This window comes from Trematomus bernacchii, unplaced genomic scaffold, assembly GCF_902827165.1.
Source record: "Trematomus bernacchii unplaced genomic scaffold, fTreBer1.1, whole genome shotgun sequence".
Classification (NCBI taxonomy): Eukaryota; Metazoa; Chordata; class Actinopteri; order Perciformes; family Nototheniidae; genus Trematomus; species Trematomus bernacchii.
Genome location: NW_022987314.1, coordinates 1653 through 29646, shown reverse-complemented (window position 1 = coordinate 29646; position 27994 = coordinate 1653). Strand labels below are relative to the sequence as shown.

The window sequence follows — 27994 nt, the reverse complement described above, 5'->3', positions numbered from 1 at the left end:
TTGTCTCTCCAGTGGTTATATCCCTGCAGACCTGCGATGTCCTCTACTGCTGTCAGGATGTGGTCGAAGGCCTGAACACAAACAATAACATCAGAAACAACACAAACAACAACAACAACAACAACAACAACAATAGGTCAGCAGCCCCACCCTCTCGTGGATCTCCTCGTTGATGGTGGGCTTCCTGTTGGTGGAGCGAGGGACTTTGAGCCAGTTCACCAGAGGCTTGATGGTTAGACCCTGAAACACAGAGAGAGACCAGATTACTGATGAACACTGAAAAACCTGAACACCTGAAACACCTGAACACCTGAACACCTGAACACCTGAACACCTGAACACACCGGAGGCCTGTACTACGAAGCCGGATTTCGCTTAGCCGGCTAACTTCAGGGAAAACTCTGGCTTTCCGGTCCTACGACGCTGGTTCTCTTTTAGCAGGCTAGATCTCCATGGTAACTGATGCTGAGCGGCTAACCTCCTCGGGAGGAGGTTAGGTGGCAGGCTAAGAGATCAACTCAGTGAAAGCACCGCCTGCTGACCAATCAGAGCTCAGTGTGCAGAGTTTAAAGCGATCAAGTCATATTACAGGATAGAGAAAATACAGAAAAACTGCCGTTGCAGGAAAGACGGCCGGCAAAAATCACCTGACTGTGTGAACGTGAACATTAATAGAATATCCCCTCCCATCTTCAGAGCAATCTGACTATTATAACATTAGCGTTAAGAAAGCTTACTTAAATATCTGCCACAACATAAGTAACCGGATCAGAGTAACATTACGTACAGTCCGCGGCACTGTGAGTGCAGACGTCGATGTGTCCCATTATCATTCATATCATATCACATCATAATGTATCATATATCTCCTTATCTGAGTCAGCTGAGCCGTATCTGGCCGTGCAACACTCACAGTGTCACATACTGGATGCAGAAGTATTATTTTAAGCAACACATTAAGTTGACGAAACATTGGAGTCAAATGTAATTAAAGTCAGATCGTGTCTTAGACGGGGCAGTGATATCATAAACCTGTTAATGTACGCATTCAAACACTTTCTCTGTTACCAGCTGTATTCACCTTGCAGGTGCAGCTGTGTGGCTTTGATCCTGGATAAAGTGTTTAAGTCATGGATGTTTAAAGTTTAACTTCTTCATATTTGACTAATATTAAAGTTCACTTTTCATTCAGGAAGTATGACGCTGCGCTGTCAGTACGCTTGTCCATGTTTGTGATTGGTCGAATGCTCCAAACCCCACCCCTTTCATGTGAACGCGCACCTAACTAGATAGGACACGGCTGGCTTGAGCGATCCACTTGATAACCAGCGTCGTAGTACAGCTTAGCGAGAGCGCGTATGTTTTGGATTGGGCCAACCGGCTAACTCAAACATATCCAGGTTAGGTTGAACCAGCTTCGTCGTACAGGCCTCGGAACACCTGAACACCTGAACATCTGAATACCTGAACATCTGAACATCTGAACACCTGAACACCTGAACATCTGAACATCTGAACATCTGAACACCTGAACACCTGAACACCTGAACATCTGAACATCTGAACACCTGAAACACCTGAACATCTGAAACACCTGAACACCTGAACACCTGAACACCTGAACACCTGAAACACCTGAACACCTGAACACCTGAACATCTGAACATCTGAACATCTGAACACCTGAACACCTGAACACCTGACCACCTGAACACCTGAACACCTGAACACCTGAACACCTGAACATCTGAACATCTGAACACCTGAACACCTGAACACCTGAACACCTGAATACCTGAACACCTGAACACCTGAACACCTGAATACCTGAACACCTGAACACCTGAACACCTGAACACCTGAACACCTGAACATCTGAACATCTGAACATCTGAACACCTGAACACCTGAACACCTGAACACCTGAACACCTGAACACCTGAACACCTGAACACCTGAATACCTGAACACCTGAACACCTGAATACCTGAACACCTGAACACCTGAACACCTGAACACCTGAACACCTGAACACCTGAACACCTGAACACCTGAACACCTGAATACCTGAACATCTGAACACCTGAACACCTGAACACCTGAACTCCTGAACACCTGAACACCTGAACATCTGAACATCTGAACACCTGAACACCTGAACATCTGAACACCAGAACACCTGAACACCTGAACATCTGAACACCTGAACACCTGAACACCTGAATACCTGAACATCTGAACACCTGAACACCTGAACACCTGAACACCTGAACACCTGAATACCTGAACATCTGAACACCTGAACACCTGAACTCCTGAACACCTGAACACCTGAACACCTGAACACCAGAACACCTGAACACCTGAACATCTGAACACCTGAACACCTGAACACCTGAACACCTGAACACCTGAACACCTGAACACCTGAACACCTGAACACCTGAATACCTGAATACCTGAACACCTGAACATCTGAACACCTGAACACCTGAACACCTGAAGACCTGAACACCTGAACACCTGAACACCTGAACATCTGAACATCTGAACACCAGAACACCTGAACATCTGAACATCTGAACATCTGAACACCTGAACACCTGAACACCTGAACACCTGAACATCTGAACACCTGAACACCTGAACACCTGAACATCTGAACATCTGAACACCTGAACACCTGAACACCTGAACACCTGAACATCTGAACACCTGAACACCTGAACACCTGAACACCTGAACACCTGAACATCTGAACATCTGAACACCTGAACATCTGAACACCTGAACACCTGAACACCTGAACACCTGAACACCTGAACACCTGAACATCTGAACACCTGAACACCTGAACACCTGAACACCTGGAGATAAAGCAGGAACAGACTTTATAAAAGTAAATACACATATGAACATCTAAAGTAACCCGGTGGTGTGTTAGCCCTCGTATAGGGAGGGGCTTGTCTTGTTGGAATATAAAAACATAAAAGTCATTTAAAAAGTAACGGGGAGTTTTTCCTCGTACCTGAAACATGACGGTGAAGAAGACCACTACGATGGTCGTGGCCACAAAGTATTCCTTAGCCTTCACGTGTTCTCCGTCCAGCAGAACCACCAGAGCGAAGGCCACCGCCCCCCGCAGGCCGCCGTACGACATGACCACCTGATCGATCTTATCCAATGGGACGAGCCGGAACCGGTTCAGAACCCACGTCTGACCAATCACACCTGCACAGAGAGGTCACTAAAGGTCAAACACACCTGCACAGAGAGGTCACTAAAGGTCAAACACACCTGCACAGAGGTCACTAAAGGTCAAACACACCTGCACAGAGAGGTCACTAAAGGTCAAACACACCTGCACAGAGGTCACTAAAGGTCAAACACACCTGCACAGAGAGGTCACTAAAGGTCAATCACACCTGCACAGAGGTCACTAAAGGTCAAACACACCTGCACAGAGAGGTCACTAAAGGTCAATCACACCTGCACAGAGAGGTCACTAAAGGTCAATCACACCTGCACAGAGAGGTCACTAAAGGTCAATCACACCTGCACAGAGGTCACTAAAGGTCAATCACACCTGCACAGAGGTCACTAAAGGTCAATCACACCTGCACAGAGGTCACTAAAGGTCAATCACACCTGCACAAAGAGGTCACTGAATGTCACTAAAGGTCAAACCTGCGGCCCTGAAGACAAAGATGAAGACGAGGGTGCAGGACACCAGGCCCGTGTCCCAGGCCCACTTTGATTTGTCCACGGCGGAGATGCCGAGGAAGATGAAGATGATGGTCTCTGCGATGCTGGCCAGAGTCTTCATCGTGTATTTCACGGTGGTTCTGGACTTCTGGGAGATGTTCGCCTCCACGTATTTATTAGCTCCGATCCCGCAGAACGTCATCCTGAAAGAGAGGAGAGTGCTGACTTAGGACAGGAAGTAGAGACTTACTTAATAATGATGTGTGTTCAGACTGTTGTTGCTGAAGGGTAGAGACTTAAGACCAGACGATGGAGACTTAAGACAGGATTTTAGAGACTTACGACACGAAGGTAGACACTTAGGAATGGGGTTTTAGAGACTTACGAAAGGATGTTAGAGTTTTACGAGAGGAAGTTAAAGAGTTAGGATAGGATGATTGAGACTTACGACTGGATTGGGGGATTTATGACAGGAGAGACTTATGACAGGAGAGACTTATGACAGGAGAGACTTATGACAGGACGGTACAGACTAACGACTGGATTGGGGGACTTATGACAGGAGAGACTTATGACAGGAGAGACTTATGACAGGACGGTACAGACTAACGACTGGATTGGGGGACTTATGACAGGACGGTACAGACTAACGACTGGATTGGGGGACTTATGACAGGACGGTACAGACTAACGACTGGGTTTTTAGAGACTTACAACAGGAAATTATAGATTTAAGAGTGGATGTTGAGACTTACGACAGGATGTTGAGACTTACGACAGGATGTTGAGACTTAAGACATGATGTTGAGACTTAAGACATGATGTTAGAGACTTAAGACAGGAGAGACTTACGACAGGATGTTGAGACTTAAGACGGGATGTTGAGACTTAAGACATGATGTTAGTGTCACGATCTGTCTGTGTTGTGTTTTGTCTTGTCTTTTTCTGTCTCTGGTTCCTGTTTTGTTTTGAAATGTTTCCTCCTTGTGTCTTCTCTGTTCCTTCTTCCTGTGTTTGCCTTCCTGTCTTAGTTTCCCTGGTGTGTCTGATTGTTTGATTGTGTTCACCTGTTGCCCTTGTGTTTCTGCCTCCCTTACCCCAGCTGTGTCTTGTCTTGTGATTACCCCTCTCTGTATTTAGTCTTGTCTTCCCCTGTGTGCCTTGTCAGTTCATTGTCTCTCCTGTCTCCCTCCATGTTGGTCACGGTCAGTTTTTGTAGTACCTATGTGTTTCATGCCATGCTATTGTTCAGCTTTTGGAATAAAGCTCGCTTTTGTTTCTAGACCTTTTTACCTTGTTTTGTAGTCTGCATTTGGGTCCTACCCTTTCCACGCATTCCTAACAGAATGAACCGACCAAATATGGACCCAGCGGATATTGAAGATTTTGAGGTAGATCTGTTCGATCTAGACTTTTCCCTTCAATGTTATTATGCCGAGTGGAGTGGAACCTCGTCCAGAAGGGACAAAGAGGCTATCCTCAAGAAGGCACAGATGGAGGTGTCTAACATGCCATGGCTGAGGAGCTCGTTGCCTGAATGGCTCAGAGTTTTTTCACGTAGCCCCGAGTGCCAGTCTCCATTCTCTGACCCTTTTTTGGGATCCCGTCTGGCGTTTGGAGGTCCACGGAGCCTCCAAAAGACCTCAAAGAAACGCAAGGTCAGGAAGCCAGCTCGTAATCCAGTACCGGCCCACACAGCCATGCTTCCGTGCTCGATTACCTGGCTCACACAGCCAGGGTCCAGGCTTCTGTTCCGTGCCCAGCAGCCATGGTCACTGCTCCAGAACCGGACCTTACAGTCATGTTTCCGTGTTCCAGTGCCGGCCCACACAGTCATGGTACCGTGCTCCAGTACCATCCCACACAGCCATGGTTCCGTGTTCCGGTTCCGTGCCCAGCAGCCATGGTGCCTGCTCCAGTACCGGCCCACACAGCCATGGTTCCAGCCCCAGCAGCCATGGTGCCTGCTCCAGTACCGGCCCACACAGTCATGGTTCCGGCTCCAGAACCGGCCCACACAGCCATGGTTCCAGCCCCAGTTCTGGCCCCAGCAGCCATGGTTCCGGCCCCAGTTTTGGCCCCAGCAGCCATGGTTCCGGCCCCAGTTCTGTCCCCAGCAGCCATGGTTCCGGCCCCAGTTCTGTCCCCAGCAGCCATGGTTCCAGCCCCAGTTCCGGCCCCAGCAGCCATGGTTCCGGCTTCAGTTTCGGCTCCAGTACTGGCTCCCCGGTCGACGCCAGCCCCCCGTGTTTTGTCAGTGGTTCGGCCCACTCCAGCCCCTCGTGTCCTGTCGGTGGTCCGGCCGACTCCAGCGCCTCGTCTCCTGTTGGCTCTCCGGCCGACGCCAGCCCCCCGTGTCCTGTTGGCTCTACGGCCGACGCCAGCCCCCCGTGTCCTGTTGGCTCTACGGCCGACGCCTACCCCATGTCCTGTACCGTTGGAGGTCCCGCCGACTACTCTTCTGCCGGGGGTCCTGCCAACCCTATGTCCTGTGATGTTGGAGGTCCCGCCGACTACTCTTCTGCCGGGGGTCCTGCCAACCCTATGTCCTGTGATGTTGGAGGTCCCGCCGACTACTCTTCTGCCGGGGGTCCTGCCAACCCTATGTCCTGTGATGTTGGAGGTCCCGCCGACTACTCTTCTGCCGGGGGTCCTGCCAACTCCATGTCCTGTCCCATTGGGGGTTCCGCCGACTACTCTTCTGCCGGGGGTCTTGCCAACCCTATGTCCTGTGCCGTTGGGGGTTCCGCTGAGGGTCCTGCCAACTCCACGTCCAGTGTCGTTGGGGGTCCTGCCGACCCCATGTCCTGTCCCGTTGGGGGTCCCGCCGACTACTGCTCCGCCGGGTTTCCTGCCAACACCAGATCCGGTCCTGTTGGGGGTCCCGCCGACACCTGCTCCGCCAGATTTCCTGCCTACACCATATCCTGTCCTGTTGGGGGTCCCGCCGACACCTGTCCTGCCGGGGGTCCTGCCAACTCTGTGTCCTGTCCTGTTGGAGGTCCCGCCGACACCTGTTCCACCGGGGGTCCTGCCAACTCTGTGTCCTGTTCCGTTGGGGGTCCAGTCGACACCAGCCCTTACTCCATCCGGGGTCCCATTGACACCAGCCCATGTCATGTTCAGGACCCCGTCTACGCCTGTCCCGTCGGCTCCGGTTCCTGTCCGGCCGATACTGGGTCCTGCTTGTCCTCCGGAGCTGTCCCGTCAGCGCCTTCCTGCCCGGCCTCCGGAGCTGTCCCGTCGGCGCCTTCCTGCCTGTCCTCCGGAGCTGTCCCGCCAGCGCCTTCCTGCCCGGCCTCCGGAGCTGTCCCGTCAGCGCCTTCCTGCCCGTCCTCCGGAGCTGTCTCGTCGCCGCCTTCTTGTTCGCCCTCGAGCCCAGCCCCCTGAGTGCCGCAGTCTTCGCCCTCGAGCCCGGCCTCCTGAGTTCTCCAGCCGCGGTCTTCGCCCTCGGGCTCGGCCTCCTGAGTTCTCCAGCCGCTGCCTTCGCCCTCGAGCCCGGCCCCCTGAGAGCCGCTGCCTTTGCTCTCATGCCCGGCCCCCTGAGTTCGCCCGCTGTGGCCTTCGCCCCTTTTTGGACTCTGCCTTGCCCCCGGGCCGTCCGCCCGGGACCCCTTCCGGGCCCGTCCTCCGGACCCCCTCCACCCACCCTTTTGGAAATGTTGGACTATGTTTTTTGGGACGTCTGGGATCCGTCCCTTGAGGGGGGGGTTATGTCACGATCTGTCTGTGTTGTGTTTTGTCTTGTCTTTTTCTGTCTCTGGTTTCCTGTTTTGTTTTGAAATGTTTTCCTCCTTGTGTCTTCTCTGTTCCTTCTTCCTGTGTTTGCCTTCCTGTCTTAGTTTCCCTGGTGTGTCTGATTGTGTTCACCTGTTGCCCTTGTGTTTCTGCCTCTCTTACCCCAGCTGTGTCTTGTCTTGTGATTACCCCTCTCTGTATTTAGTCTTGTCTTCCCCAGTGTGCCTTGTCAGTTCATTGTCTCTCCTGTCTCCCTCCATGTTGGTCACGGTCAGTTTCTGTAGTACCTATGTGTTTCATGCCATGCTATTGTTCAGCTTTTGGAATAAAGCTCGCTTTTGTTTCTAGACCTTTTTACCTTGTTTTGTAGTCTGCATTTGGGTCCTACCCTTTCCACGCATTCCTAACAGTTAGAGACTTAAGACAGGAGAGACTTACGACAGGATGTTGAGACTTACGACAGGATGTTGAGACTTAAGACATGATGTTAGAGACTTACGACAGGATGTTGAGACTTAAGACGGGATGTTGAGACTTAAGACATGATGTTAGAGACTTACGACAGGATGTTGAGACTTAAGACGGGATGTTGAGACTTAAGACATGATGTTAGAGACTTAAGACAGGAGAGACTTACGACGGGATGTTGAGACTTATGACAGGATGTTGAGACTTAAGACATGATGTTAGAGACTTAAGACGGGATGTTGAGACTTACGACATGATGTTGAGACTTAAGACATGATGTTAGAGACTTAAGACAGGAGAGACTTACGACAGGATGGCGGACAGGGAGAAGAGCTCGGCTGTGAGGTAGGCGAGGTAGACGAGCAGGAAGACGAAGAGCGGCTCGATGATCCGGACCTTCTTAGTGAAACGAGTGAGGAAGCTGAGCAGAACGGCGAAGACCAGACCAACCAGAGTCCCTCCAACACTGACGATGAGGAAGGAGGCTGAGGAAGAGGAGGAGGAAGAGGAGGAAGATAAACATTATAAGATCATAATGCCAAACTCACTTTTACAACTTCAATGTTTTATAAGTTCTTATTCCCTGAACTCACCGACTCCTTTAAAGTAATCCACCGTCTGGACGTTCTCCACCCCGACCTCCACGAAGGAGATGTACACTTTATATAAAACCTGAGACACAGAAACACGACGGATTCAAAACAGAAACTGAGTCTCAAACCTGCCGGACGGAATGTGGACTTTAAACCAAATAAGGTTAAAAAACAAACTTGAGGAACCGATAAAAGAGAATATTTCAAATATTTGTGTCAGAAAATTAAAGAAAAGGTTTCCCTTTTTGGACATCATTTATTTACGTCTAATAAAAACTTTATACAAGATTAAGCAGAAACTCTGACGGTGAGTTTCCTGTACACAATGACTCAGCAGAAACTCTGACGGTGAGTTTCCTGTACACAATGACTCAGCAGAAACTCTGACGGTGAGTTTCCTGTACACAATGACTCAGCAGAAACTCTGAAGGAGAGTTTCCTGTACACAATGACTCAGCAGAAACTCTGACGGTGAGTTTCCTGTACACAATGACTCAGCAGAAACTCTGACGGTGAGTTTCCTGTACACAATGACTCAGCAGAAACTCTGACGGTGAGTTTCCTGTACACAATGACTCAGCAGAAACTCTGAAGGAGAGTTTCCTGTACACAATGACTCAGCAGAAACTCTGACGGTGAGTTTCCTGTACACAATGACTCAGCAGAAAGCAGAAAGGATCCTGGGAAACTTCTGCTCTCGCTCTTTGTTCACTTTGGGATTAGTTTTTACTCCGAGTGCTGCTGAGGATTAGAGCTGCAGTTAATCTGCAGAAATCCATCTGTAGTTCACCAGAGGCTGTTCTCTGCTGAGTCTACAGGAGGTAGTGCACGTCAACGAGTCTAAAGGAGGTAGTGCACGTCAACGGTCTAAAGGAGGTAGTGCACGTCAACGAGTCTACAGGAGGTAGTGCACGTCAACGAGTCTAAAGGAGGTAGTGCACGTCAACGAGGTCTAACAGGAGGTAGTGCACGTCAAACAGAGTCTACAGGAGGTAGTGCACGTCAACAAGTCTACAGGAGGTAGTGCACGTCAACAAGTCTACAGGAGGTAGTGCACGTCAAACGAGTCTACAGGAGGTAGTGCACGTCAAACGAGTCTACAGGAGGTAGTGCACGTCAACGAGTCTACAGGAGGTAGTGCACGTCAAACGAGTCTACAGGAGGTAGTGCACGTCAAACGAGTCTACAGGAGGTAGTGCACGTCAACAGTCTACAGGAGGTAGTGCACGTCAAACGAGTCTACAGGAGGTAGTGCACGTCAACAAGTCTACAGGAGGTAGTGGCACGTCAAACGAGTCTACAGGGAGGTAGTGCACGTCAAACGAGTCTACAGGAGGTAGTGCACGTCAACAAGTCTACAGGAGGTAGTGCACGTCAAACGAGTCTACAGGAGGTAGTGCACGTCAAACGAGTCTACAGGAGGTAGTGCACGTCAAACGAGTCTACAGGAGGTAGTGCACGTCAAACGAGTCTACAGGAGGTAGTGCACGTCAAACGAGTCTACAGGAGGTAGTGCACGTCAAACGAGTCTACAGGAGGGTAGTGCACGTCAACGAGTCTACAGGAGGTAGTGCACGTCAAACGAGTCTACAGGAGGTAGTGCACGTCAACGAGTCTACAGGAGGTAGTGCACGTCAAACGAGTCTACAGGAGGTAGTGCACGTCAAACGAGTCTACAGGAGGTAGTGCACGTCAAACGAGTCTACAGGAGGTAGTGCACGTCAACGAGTCTACAGGAGGTAGTGCACGTCAAACGAGTCTACAGGAGGTAGTGCACGTCAACGAGTCTACAGGAGGTAGTGCACGTCAAACGAGTCTACAGGAGGTAGTGCACGTCAAACGAGTCTACAGGAGGTAGTGCACGTCAAACGAGTCTACAGGAGGTAGTGCACGTCAACGAGTCTACAGGTAGAAAAATATACATGTTGAAATTCAAATTTACAGTAACAATAAAACTAATTAAACACACGTTTAAACACCAACGTGTGAGTGTGTGTGTGTGTGTGTGTGTGTCGCTCACCACGGTGACGGCGTCGTTGACCAGCGACTCTCCGAACACGATGATGAACAGCGTGTCGTTGACGTGAACCTCTTCGAACACGGCGAGCACTGCGACCGGATCCACCGCCGAGATCAGAGCGCCGAAGAGCAGGAAGTCCATAAGCCCCGCCTCCACACGCTCATCTACACACACACACACACACACACACACACACACACACACGTTCTTTAAATGTGTTGAAACTTGAATGAAACGTTGTCTTAAGCTTTTGTTCTGCAAACTCTATCCACACTTAATTACATGTTTTGTCTTAACTTTCTCCAAGTTGTGTCGAAGCTTTCTTTAAACTCCTCTCTAATGATCTCTGCAGAGTTACTAACCTGAAGCTTTCTTTAAACTCCTCTCTGATCTCTGCAGAGTTACTAACCTGAAGCTTTCTTTAAACTCCTCTCTAATGATCTCTGCAGAGTTACTAACCTGAAGCTTTCTTTAAACTCCTCTCTGATGATCTCTGCAGAGTTACTAACCTGAAGCTGATCCAACAGCATCATCATGAACCTGTTTCCTCTGTTTCAGAGAAACTTTACAACTCTCACGGTCCGGAGCTCAGGAGGGCGCTCTTCTCCCTCAAACAGCTGTTCCAGGTAACATAGAGTAACGTAATGTAACGTAATGTAACGTATAGTAACATAATGTAACATATAGTAACATAATGTAACGTATAGTAACGTATAGTAACATAATGTAACGTATAGTAACATAATGTAATGTATAGTAACGTATAGTAACATAATGTAACGTATAGTAACATAATGTAATGTATAGTAACGTATAGTAACATAATGTAACGTATAGTAACGTATAGTAACGTATAGTAACATAATGTAATGTATAGTAACGTATAGTAACATAATGTAACGTATAGTAACGTATAGTAACATAGAGTAACGTAATGTAACGTATAGTAACGTATAGTAACATAATGTAACGTATAGTAACGTATAGTAACATAATGTAACGTAACGTATAGTAACATAATGTAACGTATTGTAACGTATAGTAACATAATGTAACGTATAGTAACATAATGTAACGTATAGTAACGTATAGTAACATAATGTAACGTATTGTAACGTATAGTAACATAATGTAACGTATAGTAACATAATGTAACGTATAGTAACGTATAGTAAACGTAATGTAACGTATAGTAACGTATAGTAACATAATGTAACGTATTGTAACGTATAGTAACGTATAGTAACATAATGTAACGTATTGTAACGTATAGTAACATAATGTAACGTATAGTAACGTATAGTAAACGTAATGTAACGTATAGTAACGTATAGTAACATAATGTAACGTATAGTAACGTATAGTAACATAATGTAACGTATAGTAACGTATAGTAACATAATGTAACGTATAGTAACATAATGTAACGTATAGTAACATAATGTAATGTATAGTAACGTATAGTAACATAATGTAACGTATAGTAACGTATAGTAACGTATAGTAACATAATATAACGTATAGTAACGTATAGTAACATAATGTAACGTATAGTAACATAATGTAACGTATAGTAACATAATGTAATGTATAGTAACGTATAGTAACATAATGTAACGTATAGTAACGTATAGTAACATAATGTAATGTATAGTAACGTATAGTAACATAATGTAACGTATAGTAACGTATAGTAACATAGAGTAACGTAATGTAACGTATAGTAACGTATAGTAACATAATGTAACGTATAGTAACGTATAGTAACATAATGTAACGTAACGTATAGTAACATAATGTAACGTATTGTAACGTATAGTAACATAATGTAACGTATAGTAACATAATGTAACGTATAGTAACGTATAGTAACATAATGTAACGTATTGTAACGTATAGTAACATAATGTAACGTATAGTAACATAATGTAACGTATAGTAACGTATAGTAAACGTAATGTAACGTATAGTAACATAATGTAGCGTATTGTAACGTATAGTAACGTATAGTAACATAATGTAACGTATTGTAACGTATAGTAACGTATAGTAAACGTAATGTAACGTATAGTAACGTATAGTAACATAATGTAACGTATAGTAACGTATAGTAACATAATGTAACGTATAGTAACGTATAGTAACATAATGTAACGTATAGTAACGTATAGTAACATAATGTAACGTATAGTAACGTAATGTAACGTATAGTAACGTATAGTAACATAATGTAACGTATAGTAACGTATAGTAGTAACATAGAGTAACGTAATGTAACGTATAGTAAGGTATAGTAACGTAATGTAAGGTATAGTAACGTAATGTAAGGTATAGTAACGTAATGTAAGGTATAGTAACGTAATGTAACGTATAGTAACGTAATGTAACGTGTCTGACCCCCAGACACTGACCTATGACCCCCAGATGACCACAGACACTGAACTATGACCCCCAGACACTGACTTTTGACCCCCAGATGACCCCAGACACTGACCTATGACCCCCAGACACTGACCTTTGACCCCCAGATGACCCCCAGACACTGACCTATGACCCCCAGCAGCTTGGCGGCGTACAAGCAGAACCCGGTGCAGAAGGCGTTCCACAGCGTTCCCACCACGGCGTACAGCAAGATGGCGCCCAGGTTGTCGAAGAAGAGTCTCGCCGGCATGAAGTATCCGGCATCTCCAACGATGGTGGGCAGCAGGAAGAGGAAGAAGAGGGCGGGCTCTAGCTGGTACAGCTGCTTCTTATTGGCTAACAGGACCACGCCCCCCAGCACCAGGCCCAATAGGATCAGCATGCAGCTCTCAGGAACCACCGTGGTGAAGCGCTGCGAGAAGTGGAACACTGGGGGGGGACATGGATGAATGAATACACATCAGTGATTCATGAATCCATCTCATCCACTGTGAAGCTGATCTGATCTTTGAGGCAGGAATATGGAGCTCCTTTATCCAAAGAAAGAAAGAGAAAGCAACGACTCCAACAGATCAAATCTCTGCTTGGGCTGTTTCCCTCTTATGTTTGCACGTAAATGGGTAAAAAACACATTCTATATGGCCTACGCTCCTAAGATATTATTCAGATGCTGGTTCCTAAAGTGAGAACAGAACTAGGGAAAAAAGCTTTTAGATATGCTGCCTCTTCTGCCTGGAATAATGAAGGAGCTGAAGCTCTCAGATGTTATCACTACGGGGGATTAAAGTCCATCTAAAAGGACAGAGAACAAGAAACCATTGGTCGATGTGATTGCTCTTATATCCCATAATTGAAGTCGTTTTAAAATTGCCCCAGATTTTCTGGCATCACTTTAAAGGTCCCATGTCATGGCCATTTCTACTGATCATAATTCCATTGTTGAGGTATACTAAAATATATTTAAATTGTTCAATGTTCCAAACTCACATTGGTTTCTCATACAGCATCTCTGTAAAGTGTGTGTATTCACTCTCTGTCCTAAACGGCTTGTTGGAGCTCCTGCCCCCCCCCTCCCTATGAGCCCAGTGGCCGTCTGCGAGACAGCGAGACACAGCGAAACCCAGCCCGAAGCCAGCCCGAAACCAGCCCAAAACCAGCCCGAACACACACACACACACACACCCGCAGCCTGGCTGGGAGTTTGTGTGTGCTCACACAGCGACTCACAGCCTCGCCGCGTACCGCCGTCTCAGGGAGGAGAAATCGGCGGAGCTGCAGCTGAGAAAAGATTGAGTGTGTGTGTGTGAGTAACGGCTCCACGGATTGGTCCATTTGGACCAATGGGTCCATTTGGGTATGGGCACGTCACTGTACCCAGGAAGAAAACTATGGAAAAAGAGAAATGTCCAACGAGGCGTTCTGGGGCAGCATAGACAGGTCTTTTCTGTGTTCGAGTTTTACTCGCTACAGGGTGCACTTTGAGGGTTCAAGGTTCAAGGTTCAAGGTTCTTTATTGTCAATCTGACATAGCTACAGAGTAATTATGCAGTTGAAAATCTTATGTCACAGGCTTCTCCAACAATGCAACATAATAACATAACATAATAACAATAAGAGCAAGAGCAATACAAAAATAATAATAGTTATAAAAATGAAATAAAGTTATGATGTGGAATAGTGCAGTATGAGTCTATATACAAGTTATTGGAATGATATATATATATTAGGTATTAGATACATACTACTGAGTAGCAGTTGAATGTTTGATGTTGTTTCAACAGTTCAATTGTTTAACAGTCTCACTGCCCGCGGGAAGAAACTGTCTCCGAATCTTCTTGTCCTTGCCAGGATGCTGCGGTAACGTCTGCCAGACGGCAACAGAAAGAACAGTTTGTGGCTGGGGTGATGGGGGTCTTTGATAATCCGTAGTGATTTCTTCCTGAGCCGCTGGGAGTAAAGGTCCTCCATGGATGGCAGCTCCGTCCTGGTGATGTGCTGTGCAGTTTTCACCACCCTCTGTAAAGCCTTACGATCGAGGTCGGTGCAGCTGCCGTACCAGGCCGTCATGCTGCCAGTCAGGATACTCTCTATGGTGCACCTGTAGAAGTTGCAGAGTATCCTGGAATCCATTTTGAACCTCCTCAACCTGCGGAGGAAGAAGAGCCGCTGTCGAGCTTTCTTGGTGATGGTGGTGGTGTGAAGAGACCATGTCAGGTCCTCAGAGAAGAGTCCATGTCAGGTCCTCAGTGATGTGGACCCCAAGGAACCTGAAGCTGCTGACTCTCTCCACCGTAGTCCCATTGATGGCGATGGGGGCGTGTCCCTCTCCCTGCTGCTTCCTGTAGTCCACAATCAGCTCCTTTGTTTTGCTGATGTTGAGATGGAGGTTGTTCTCCTGGCACCAAGATGTCAGGTTTTCGACCTCCTCTCTGTATGCCGTCTCGTCATCGTCTGTGATCTGGCCGATGACGGTCGTGTCATCAGCAAACTTCACGATGGTGTTGGAGCTGTGTGTGGCCACGCAGTCGTGGGTGAACAGGGAGTAGAGGAGAGGGCTGAGCACGCAGCCTTGAGGGGCACCGGTGTTAAGAATCAGGGTGGAGGATGTGATGTTTCCCACCCGCACTGCCTGGGGTCTGCCCGTCAGGAAGTTCAGGATCCAGTCACAGAGGGCGCTGTTGAGCCCGAGGTCTCTGAGCTTGATGGCCAGCTTGGAGGGCACAATGGTGTTGAATGCTGAACTGTAGTCAATGAACAGCATTCTCACATATGTGTTCCTCTTCTTCGGGTCCAGGTGTGAGAGGGCAGTGTGGAGGGTGAGGGCTATGGCGTCGTCTGTGGACCTGTTTGCTCTGTAGGCAAACTGCAGGGGGTCCAGAGATTCAGGGAGGGAGGAGGTGATGAATAATTTGACTAACCGCTCAAAGCACTTCATTATGATGGAGGTGAGTGCTACTGGGCGGTAGTCGTTGGGGCAGGTGATGATTGTCTTTTTGGGGACAGGAATGATGGTGGAGTGTTTAAGACATGTGGGGACTACAGACTGCAGCAGGGACCTGTTGAAGATGTCTGTGAACACCTCTGCCAGCTGAACTGCACACACCCTGAGAACACGGCCAGGGATGCCATCAGGTCCAGGAGCCTTGTGTGGGTTAACCCTTTTAAAGGATTTACACACATCTGCCCTATTTAAAACAAAAGGGCAGTGTAGCTCCTGGTCCCTCTGTACCTCCACAGCCTGGCTGCTCTCAAAGCGTGCAAAAAAACTGTTTAGCTCATCTGGGAGAGATGCGCACGCAGACACTCCCGCAGCACCCCCCGCTGCTCCTTTGTAGTCAGTCATTGTCCTTAGTCCCGCCCACATATTCCTAGTGTTACAGCCTTTGAAGTCAGATTCCACCTTCTCTTTGTACTGTCTCTTTGCATTTTTTATTGCTCTCCGGAGATCATACCTAGACTTCCTGTACTCCTCCAAATCTCCCGCTGTGTGCGCGAGAGTGCGCGCTTTCAGTTTGCCGCGCACCTCACCGTTTACCCAGGGCTTTTGATTTGGGAATGTCCGTACAGAAACCTTCGGTACCACGTCATCGATGCATTTCCCAATGTAGCAGATGACAGTGTCCGTGTGTGTGTTGATGTTATTGTCCTCAAACACACTCCAATCCGTAGATGCAAAGCAATCCTGCAGTGCTGAATCTGACTCCTCGCTCCATCGTTGTACTGTCCTTGTTATCGGTCTGTCCCTTTTAAGTTTCTGCTTGTAAGCAGGCAACAACAGTAGTGAGATATGGTCTGATTTGCCGAAGGGAGGGCGAGGGAGAGCCTTATATCCATTCCGGAAAGGGGAATAAACATGGTCCAGTATGTTTCCCCCGCGCGTCGGGAAGTTCACATAGCTCACATAATTAACCTCTCCATAAAACAGGGAAAAGTACCCAAAGACTTCAAAATTGCAAGAGTAACCCCCCTGCACAAAAAGGGCAGCAAATTGGACCCAGGCAACTACCGCCCTGTTTCTATACTTACCTCCATCTCGAAAGTCATGGAAAAAATAGTATATGAACAGGTCGAAAAGTACCTCGCAGAAAAGAAACTAATCTATGAATTTCAATCTGGCTTTAGAACATCCCACTCCACTGACACATGCCTTCTTTATTTGAACGACCACATCAAACAAGAGGTGGACGAGGGTAAATACTGCGGCATGGTGATGCTGGACCTACAAAAGGCTTTCGACACTGTCAATCACCCCATTCTGATTGACAAGCTAAAAGCAATTGGTTTTGATAAACTATCGGTGAGCTGGATGCAATCCTACCTGGAGGGGAGAGAACAGATGGTGGAGGTAAACGGTACTCTGTCCCCCCCCCTCCCAGTGAGCTGTGGTGTTCCACAAGGAAGCATATTAGGTCCGTTACTGTTCCTAATTTATGCAAATGACATGTCATCAGCATGTGACTGCAACTTGTTCCTGTTGGCGGACGACTCAGCCCTGCTGGTCTCTGACAGGAGCAGATTGCAGGTTGAAAAAACCCTCAGCTCCGAGCTCGGCAGAATCTGCACCTGGCTCGCCGATAATAAATGATCATTACACCTGGGTAAAACAGAGTCCATTCTCTTCGGTTCGAAACATAATCTCAGCAAATCCGACGACTTCTCAGTTGCAGTGGGTGACATTATTGTCACAAGTAAGAAGGAAATTACATACCTAGGATCTATTCTTGAGGCAAACCTCTCCTGTGACAAAATGGCATCCAATGTAATAAAAAAAGTCAATCAAAGAACTAGATTCCTATACCGGATCTCCTCTCTGGTAAACACAAGCACCCTGAGAACTCTGGCAGGAGCACTCATTCAAGGGTACTATGACTATGCTTGCACGTCATGGTACCATAGCACCTCCAAGGCGCTAAAAATAAAACTTCAAACATCGCAAAATAAACTGGTCAGACTACTGCTTGACCTTTCATCTAGAACCCACCTCACCTCTGCCCACTTTGACAACCTAGGATGGCTTAAAGTAGACGACAGAGTACAGCTACTTGCAATGGGCCTGGTCTACAAGATCCACTACACCTCTATGGTACCCATGTACATGTCAAAATTCTTCCCAAAGGTCAAGGAATACCATGATCATAACACCAGAGGGAGCTCCACAAATCATGTAAAACCCAGATTTGGCACAAAAAAAGGGGAATACACGTTTCGCAATTATGCCACATCAAGGTGGAACGCTCTTCCCACAACTGTAAAGGAAAGTAAAACTATACTTACCTTCAAAACCTCTCTTAAAGAGCACCTTCGGGGGAAAGCATTGCAAAACTGGCCCCGGTAATGGTACAAATCTCAACCTGTCGTACAATGGACAGCTTCCCCCCCCCATCTATGTATATACTCGCATTTTAGACTCTGTTACTAACTGTATATCTGTAGACTTGGTATGTCTTAAATGTCCGGTTAGGATGTATTAGAACGAAATCTAAAATGAAAATTGTAAATAAGCCATCTGTATGTAAAAAAACACCTGTATGTAAATTGTAAATAAGCCATCTGTATGTCAAATATGTCTTATATGTCTTAAATGATATGATGAATTGGAAATGGGGGACCCTGATGTAAACAAGACGAAAGTCTTTCTCTGGTCTGCATCCCCTTAACAATTGTATGTTTTGAGCTGTACTGTACTGTACCCAATATACAAGCTGTTAATAAACTTTTCAATCAATCAATCAATCAAGTTGATGTGTTGGTAATATTTTGGCAAAACCTTCTTCATGTTGGCGGTGTTGAAATCTCCGGCCACAACGAACGCCGCATCTGGCCGTGAAGTCTCGGTTTTATCAATAAACCCAAACAGCTGATCGAGTGCCGTGTTGTTGTCGGCGAGTGGCTGCGGCGGGATATACACTGCTGTTATCACAACAGATGTGAATTCCCTCGGCAGATGGAAGGCCCGACATGAGATCATGAGGTGCTCTAGCTGTGCGGAACAGTCCGATGAAATAATCTTCACATCTGAGCACCAGTTGTTGTTAGTCATTACACACACACCGCCTCCCTTACTTTTCCCCGAGTTTGCAGTCCGGTCCTGACGAAAAATAGAGAATCCGTCAGGGACAATAGCGGAGTCCGGGATAGCGGGTTTGTGACTCTGCAGACCGTTTACATGCAGAAGCTACAGAACACAAGGGGACGGGTCATAACCAGAAAAGCATGACATGGGACCTTTAACATTTTACGGGGAAAATCTGCATTTTGGTTTGAGGGTGCACGCCAGGAGTAAGAGGGCGCAGCGCTCCCGTTACTCAGTTTAGACAAAACCCTGGTATTTTGTATCGTGATAAAATCATCCGGATAATATTGCGTATCCTAACGATTGTATTACTGAGTAACTGAAGTAACATGATAGTATTGTCTGATGACTGAAATAGGTAACAGGTGTATTATCAGATTCACCTGAGTTCATGTTCTTTAATTCATCTTTCCACTGGTCACATGGTGTGTGTTCATGATCTCAGACACGTCATTATTATCCATTATTAAATCACCAAGGTCTGCTGTGACTCATGACACACACACACACACACACACACACACACACACACACACACACACACACACACACACACACACACACACACACACACACACACACACACACACACACACACACACACACACACACACACACACACACACACACACACACACACACACACACACACACACACACACACACACACACACACACACTCCTCATAAATCACCACAAGGACAAAATATCAAAGACAAACACGTCTGCTTTTATTCACACAGCTTGTGTTTATCTGACGTGTGTTTGAGTATAAAACTGTAAATATATATATCTGTTAAAACAGAGGTGAACTTTGATCTAAAGAGCAAAATGTGATTAATTTGAATAAAAACAAAACAGTGTCTTCATCACAGATTCAGAAAAACACCATCTGTGGGAACAGCAGCTACACACACACACCACTGAAAGTAGTCCCTCATCTGTGTTGTATGATATTAAAACCCTGTAAAGCACATTTTCTAGGGAATGTATCATTTTGAAAATGTTTACTTAGTGTTCTCTATACATGTCGGTAGTTTATAGAGTTAAACAAACAAAACACAAACTATAATATAAAAGTAAAAACCAGAGAGACTGGTCATCTTGGTCTTTTCCATAACTGTTGGATATCTGTGAGTCAATTTCTGTCTCACGTGACCACAGACAACCAGATTCCTTCAGCTGAACACTGGATACTGTGTGTGTGTGTGTGTGTGTGTGTGTGTGTGTGTGTGTGTGTGTGTGTGTGTGTGTGTGTGTGTGTGTGTGTGTGTGTGTGTGTGTGTGACATTAATAAGCAGCATGTATAGTGTTTTATTGTCTGCAGCACAGTGAGTCACACAGATCCGTGTTGGAGGCACAGAATGTTTAAGAGACGAGGAAGGGGGGGTCGTGTGGATGGGGGTGGGTCGTGTGGAGGGGGGGGGGTCTGTGGAGGTTTAAAGGAGCAGACGGAGGTTTTTTAAAATCATAAAAACGTTCCCTCCTCCATCAGCTGCTCCTCTCTGTGAAACCAACGCAGAGCCACATATTGATTTCAAAATGACGATGATGATGAATGATTATTAACAGTCTCCTGAACGATGGCGTTAACTCCAGACCTGCAGGGGGCGCTACACTTCTCCATTACATCAGAGGTCTTCAGCTGAACCTGTACTACATGTGTAATAAACTGAGTCTCATATTAAACTGAGTCTCATATTAAACTGAGTCTCATATTAAACGTCAACATGAAGTTCTGTGTATAAACAGACATGTTTATGGTGCATTCAATACTTACTCAAATAATAATATGTTTATATGGATATCTAACTGCGTTATGGAAGGTCCTGATACTGTAATGTAATGCATAGTAACGTATAGTAATGTAATGTAACGCATAGTAATGTCATGTAACGTATAGTAACGCATAGTAACGCATAGTAACGTAATGTAATGTAACGCAATGTAATGTAACGCATAGTAACGTATAGTAATGTAATGTAACGCATAGTAACGTATAGTAACGCATAGTAACGCAATGTAATGTAACGCATAGTAACGCATAGTAACGTATAGCAATGTAATGTAACGCATAGTAACGCATAGTAACGCATAGTAACGTATAGTAACGCATAGTAACGTAATGTAAGGCAATGTAATGTAACGCATAGTAACGTATAGTAACGTATAATAATGTAATGTAACGCATAGTAACGCATAGTAACGCATAGTAACGTATAGCAATGTAATGTAACGCATAGTAACGTATAGTAACGCATAGTAACGTATAGTAATGTAATGTAACGCATAGTAACGCATAGTAACGTATAGTAATGTAATGTAACGCATAGTAACGCATAGTAACGTATAGTAATGTAATGTAACGCATAGTAACGCATAGCAATGTAATGTAACGCATAGTAACGTATAGTAATGCATAGTAACGTATAGTAATGTAATGTAACGCATAGTAACGCATAGTAACGCATAGTAACGTATAGTAATGTAATGTAACGCATAGTAACGCATAGTAACGCAATGTAATGTAACGCGTAGTAACGCATAGTAACGCATAGTAACGTATAGTAACGCATAGTAACGCAATGTAATGTAACGCATAGTAACGCATAGTAACGTATAGCAATGTAATGTCACGCATAGTAACGCATAGTAACATAATGTAATGTAACGCAATGTAACGCATAGTAACGTAATGTAATGTAACGCAATGTAATGTAACGCATAGTAACGCATAGTAACGTATAGCAATGTAATGTAACGCATAGTAACGCATAGTAACGCATAGTAACGTATAGTAACGCATAGTAATGTAATGTAAGGCAATGTAATGTAACGCATAGTAACGTATAGTAACGTATAGTAATGTAATGTAACGCATAGTAACGCATAGTAACGTATAGCAATGTAATGTAACGCATAGTAACGTATAGTAACGCATAGTAACGTATAGTAATGTAATGTAACGCATAGTAACGCATAGTAACGTATAGTAATGTAATGTAACGCATAGTAACGCATAGTAACGTATAGTAATGTAATGTAACGCATAGTAACGCATAGTAACGCATAGTAACGCATAGCAATGTAATGTAACGCATAGTAACGTATAGTAATGCATAGTAACGTATAGTAATGTAATGTAACGCATAGTAACGCATATTAACGCATAGTAACGTATAGTAATGTAATGTAACGCATAGTAACGCATAGTAACGCATAGTAACGCAATGTAATGTAACGCATAGTAACGCATAGTAACGCATAGTAACGTATAGTAACGCATAGTAACGCAATGTAATGTAACGCATAGTAACGCATAGTAACGTATAGCAATGTAATGTAACGCATAGTAACGTATAGTAACGCATAGTAACGCATAGTAACGTATAGTAACGCATAGTAACGTAATGTAATGTAACGCAATGTAATGTAACGCAATGTAATGTAATGCATAGTAACGTATAGCAATGTAATGTAACGCATAGTAACGCATAGTAACGTATAGTAATGTAATGTAACGCATAATAACGCATAGTAACGCATAGTAACGCATAGTAACGTATAGCAATGTAATGTAACGCATAGTAACGCATAGTAACGTATAGTAATGTAATGTAACGCATAATAACGCATATTAACGCATATTAACGTATAGCAATGTAATGTAACGCATAGTAACGTATAGTAACGCATAGTAACGCATAGTAACGTATAGTAACGCATAGTAACGCATAGTAATGTAATGTAACGCATAGTAACGCATAGTAACGCATAGTAACGCATAGTAACGTATAGCAATGTAATGTAACGCATAGTAACGTATAGTAACGCATAGTAACGTAATGTAAGGCAATGTAATGTAACGCATAGTAACGTATAGTAACGTATAGTAATGTAATGTAACGCATAGTAACGCATAGTAACGTATAGCAATGTAATGTAACGCATAGTAACGTATAGTAACGCATAGTAACGTATAGTAATGTAATGTAACGCATAGTAACGCATAGTAACGCATAGTAACGTATAGTAATGTAATGTAACGCATAGTAACGCATAGTAACGTATAGTAATGTAATGTAACGCATAGTAACGCATAGTAACGCATAGCAATGTAATGTAACGCATAGTAACGTATAGTAATGCATAGTAACGTATAGTAATGTAATGTAATGCATAGTAACGCATAGTAACGTATAGTAATGTAATGTAACGCATAATAACGCATAATAACGCATAGTAACGCATAGTAACGCATAGTAACGTATAGCAATGTAATGTAACGCATAGTAACGCATAGTAACGCATAGTAACGTAATGTAATGTAACGCAATGTAATGTAACGCATAGTAACGTATAGTAATGTAATGTAACGCATAGTAACGCATAGTAACCCATAGTAACGTATAGCAATGTAATGTAACGCATAGTAACGTATAGTAACGCATAGTAACGTATAGTAATGTAATGTAACGCATAGTAACGCATAGTAACGTATAGTAATGTAACGCATAGTAACGCATAGTAACGTATAGTAATGTAATGTAACGCATAGTAACGCATAGTAACGTATAGTAATGTAATGTAACGCATAGTAACGCATAGTAACGTATAGTAATGTAACGCATAGTAACGCATAGTAACGTATAGTAATGTAATGTAACGCATAGTAACGCATAGTAACCCATAGTAACGTATAGCAATGTAATGTAACGCATAGTAACGTATAGTAACGCATAGTAACGTATAGTAATGTAATGTAACGCATAGTAACGTATAGTAATGTAACGCATAGTAACGTATAGTAATGTAATGTAACGCATAGTAACACATAGTAACGTATATCAATGTAATGTAACGCATAGTAACGTATAGTAACGCATAGTAACGTATAGTAATGTAATGTAACGCATAGTAACGCATAGTAACGCATAGTAACGTATAGTAACGCATAGTAACGCATAGTAATGCATAGTAACGTATAGTAACGCATAGTAACGCATAGTAACGCATAGTAACGTATAGTAACGCATAGTAACGTAATGTAATGTAACGCAATGTAATGTAACGCATAGTAACGTATAGTAATGTAATGTAACGCATAGTAACGCATAGTAACGCATAGCAATGTAATGTAACGCATAGTAACGTATAGTAATGCATAGTAACGTATAGTAATGTAATGTAACGCATAGTAACGCATAGTAACGCATAGTAACGTATAGTAATGTAATGTAACGCATAATAACGCATAGTAACGCATAGTAACGTATAGCAATGTAATGTAACGCATAGTAACGCATAGTAACGCATAGTAACGCATAGTAACGTATAGTAACGCATAGTAACGTAATGTAATGTAACGCAATGTAATGTAACGCATAGTAACGTATAGTAATGTAATGTAACGCATAGTAACGCATAGTAACCCATAGTAACGTATAGCAATGTAATGTAACGCATAGTAACGTATAGTAACGCATAGTAACGTATAGTAATGTAATGTAACGCATAGTAACGCATAGTAACGCATAGTAACGCATAGTAACGTATAGTAATGTAACGCATAGTAACGCATAGTAACGTATAGTAATGTAATGTAACGCATAGTAACGCATAGTAACGCATAGTAACGTATATCAATGTAATGTAACGCATAGTAACGTATAGTAACGCATAGTAACGTATAGTAATGTAATGTAACGCATAGTAACGCATAGTAACGCATAGTAACGTATAGTAACGCATAGTAACGCATAGTAACGCATAGTAATGCATAGTAACGTATAGTAACGCATAGTAACGCATAGTAACGCATAGTAACGTAATGTAACGCAATGTAATGTAACGCATAGTAACGCATAGTAACGCATAGTAACGCATAGTAACGTATAGCAATGTAATGTAACGCATAGTAATGTATAGCAATGTAATGTAACGCATAGTAATGTATAGTAACGCATAGTAACGCATAGTAACGTATAGTAACGCATAGTAACGTATAGCAATGTAATGTAACGCATAATCAGGGTTGGGAGGGTTACTTTGTAAATGTAATCAGTTACTGATTACTGAATACATGGCTCTGAAAGTAATCCGAATACAGTTACAGTTACGTGTCTTAAAAAAGTAACGTAATCAGATTACTTTTGGATTACTTTCTTTATCCATCACAGATGGGTATGTTTTGGTGAACAGGAGACACACAAAGCAAAAGGAAACTGAACGTGTTTTTACTGTTTTAATGGCTTATCAAGAGCAACTGAAACATAACATCTGAAACGATGAAACAACATAATACACTTTTTGGGGATGCAGCTTGGGATGTGAGGAGTGAGGGACACGGCTTAGAACGGGCGTGTCGCCTTCTGTCCTGCCAGTGTTGGCAGGACATGAATTAAAATGTCAAACTCTGACTTCATTTTAAGGACATTTTGGCCAGGGGTGTAGAGCTATATTTGTTTAAGCATCGGATTGGCAAAACAGGAGAGTGTTTGCACCAGTCTGCCTTTAGTCTGTTCTTGTATATTTTGTTTTATTGTAAAATGCCTTTTATGCTGCTGTAACAAAAACAATTTCCCAATTTGGGATCAATAAAGTACGATCTATCTATCTATCTATCTATCTATCTATCTATCTATGAATTCATGTCCGCGACACTCACAGTATCTGCTGCCCACAGCTGGTTTATAGAAGGAAAACCTCCTTCACTTCATGAAATCTCTGCGGCACCAGGAGGCAGCGGGAGGGTTAACTCAGCCTCTGAGAAGAGGAGCGTGCAGTGCCTTTCACGCACCGCCTTCACTGCGTTTACCTTCAGAGTCATTAGAAAGGCTAACGAGCGACCGCAGGCTGATGTGTTTTAACCACACACACCTCTACACACACACACACACACACACACGATTTAAACGCAGACTTTTGTTCCTCCATGTTTCGTTTTCAATTTTTTTTCAAACGCTCCCTTTTTTGGTCCATCTGCGGCAGTAATAGGTTTTGTGCGCTGTGATGATTCGACTGTACCTTTAGTAATGAATATTAAATGTTGTGAGGAAATCTTTCCACCAATAATTCCAATAAGTAATCCAAAATGTATTCACTTCAGGTTTACGAAAGTAACTGTAATCAGATTACTCGTTTTTCAAATGTAACGCGAGCTGAATACAGTTACTTGATTTTTGTATTCGGATTACGTAACGCCGTTACAACCCAACCCTGCGCATAGTAACGTATAGCAATGTAACGCATAGTAACGCATAGTAGCATAATGTAACGTATAGTAACGTATAGTAATGTATAGTAATCAGTGTTGGGTGTAACGCGTTACAAAAGTAACGGAGTTACAGTAATGTATTACTTTTTGCTGTAACGAAGTAATGTAACGCATTACTAATGACATTTGGGTAATATACTACCCGTTACAATTCTCAGTAACGCAGTTACAACTCATTTTAACCCAAAATGAAATGGTGTTTTGTTTTTTAAGAATTCACTAACATCGCGAGACATTCCGACACTAGAGAAAAATTGTGCCGGTAGATTAGTAAGCCTGGTGTTTACGTAATCAGTCAGGCTGATCTTGATGAGCCTGAAGGGTGCTCTGTTCCCCATAATGACTAAGTCGCTGCACATTATCCCGCTTATTACACGGCCAGATACTAAACAAACTAAGGAATCGACTCCCAATATTAATTGAAATGATTTTATTGACTTAAAATGATCGTATTTCTTCCACTAAGAAAAAACAAAACTGTTCCACGGCGCACCAACGGCTGGAACTGCGACAACAACTCTACGGCAGCACTGTCCAACTCTGTTCACAGTTTCTGATCCAATAACAAGTCCTTAAACACTGCAGAGCCCATACCGTGTTCCTGTTACGGCCCCTACACACGGCGGCGTGCGTTGACGTATAGTAACGTAATGTAACGTATAGTAACGTAATGTAACATATAGTAATGTATAGTAACGTAATGTAACGTATAGTAACGTAATGTAACGTATAGTAACGTAATGTAACATATAGTAATGTATAGTAACGTAATGTAACATATAGAAACGTAATGTAACGTATAGTAACGTATAGTAACATGATGTAACGTATTGTAACGTAATGTAACGTATAGTAACGTATAGTAACATGATGTAACGTATTGTAACGTATTGTAACGTATAGTAACGTAATGTAACGTATTGTGTAGACTTTATTGAACTTCTGCTACCCAGTAGTTAATAAATTATTAAAATAATGAAGTTTTTTCTCTTGATGGATTAAAATGTAATTATTTTCTTTTTATATTGCAATATAATCCTAAAACACAACCACAAACTGAATACATATATTTACATATTTACTGCCAATTATTTAATAGTATTTTTTGCAAGTTAAAACCTAGTGATTCAAATACAGAAAGATAAATAATAAAATAAACAACTTAATATATAAGATTCTTTTTTCAAACACACACACATGTATAAATGTGAATATTAATATGTGCATATAAACATGTCTGTATGCAGTAAATAGTCCTATACATTTATATAAGGTGAGTTTATCATTTACTTAGAGTAAAGTTCCAAATGAAGGACACACGCGCGCGCACACACACACACACACACGCACGCACGCACACACACACTCACGGATCTTGGCCACGCTGGCCACCAGCAGCCAGCAGGCGATGATGTACGGAGTCTGCACGTAGCTCCACTCCCACTGTACCACCCGGAACCCCCCGCCGTGATGAGGCTCCTCCTCCCCGGCCTCCTGGTCCCCGGGCCCGGCCTCAGGATCCACCGCGGACCGGGGCAGCGCCACCGGAGCCCCGCGCTCCTCCAGGCCCGGCCCGCGGAGCACCGGGAGAACCAGCGGGGCGCCGGGCACATTCTCCCCGGGAGGGTCGGCCTCAGAGCCGGGCAGCAGCAGCAGCATCAGCCCGAGCAGCAGCATCTTCCTCCGGAGCTCAGCTTGCA

At 44.1% G+C, this 27994-nt stretch overlaps 1 protein-coding gene across 1 annotated transcript; it reads right to left on the bottom strand.

The window, feature by feature from the left end:
* slc9a5 (solute carrier family 9 member A5) lies at positions 1-27994 on the bottom strand (the record flags this gene model as incomplete). Its single annotated transcript, XM_034126466.1, is given in 9 exon segments — positions 1-71; positions 151-240; positions 3029-3231; positions 3688-3908; positions 8219-8396; positions 8505-8583; positions 10525-10688; positions 13072-13374; positions 27665-27994. Coding segments are annotated over 9 exon segments (1616 nt in total), but the record flags the coding sequence as incomplete, so codon positions are not given.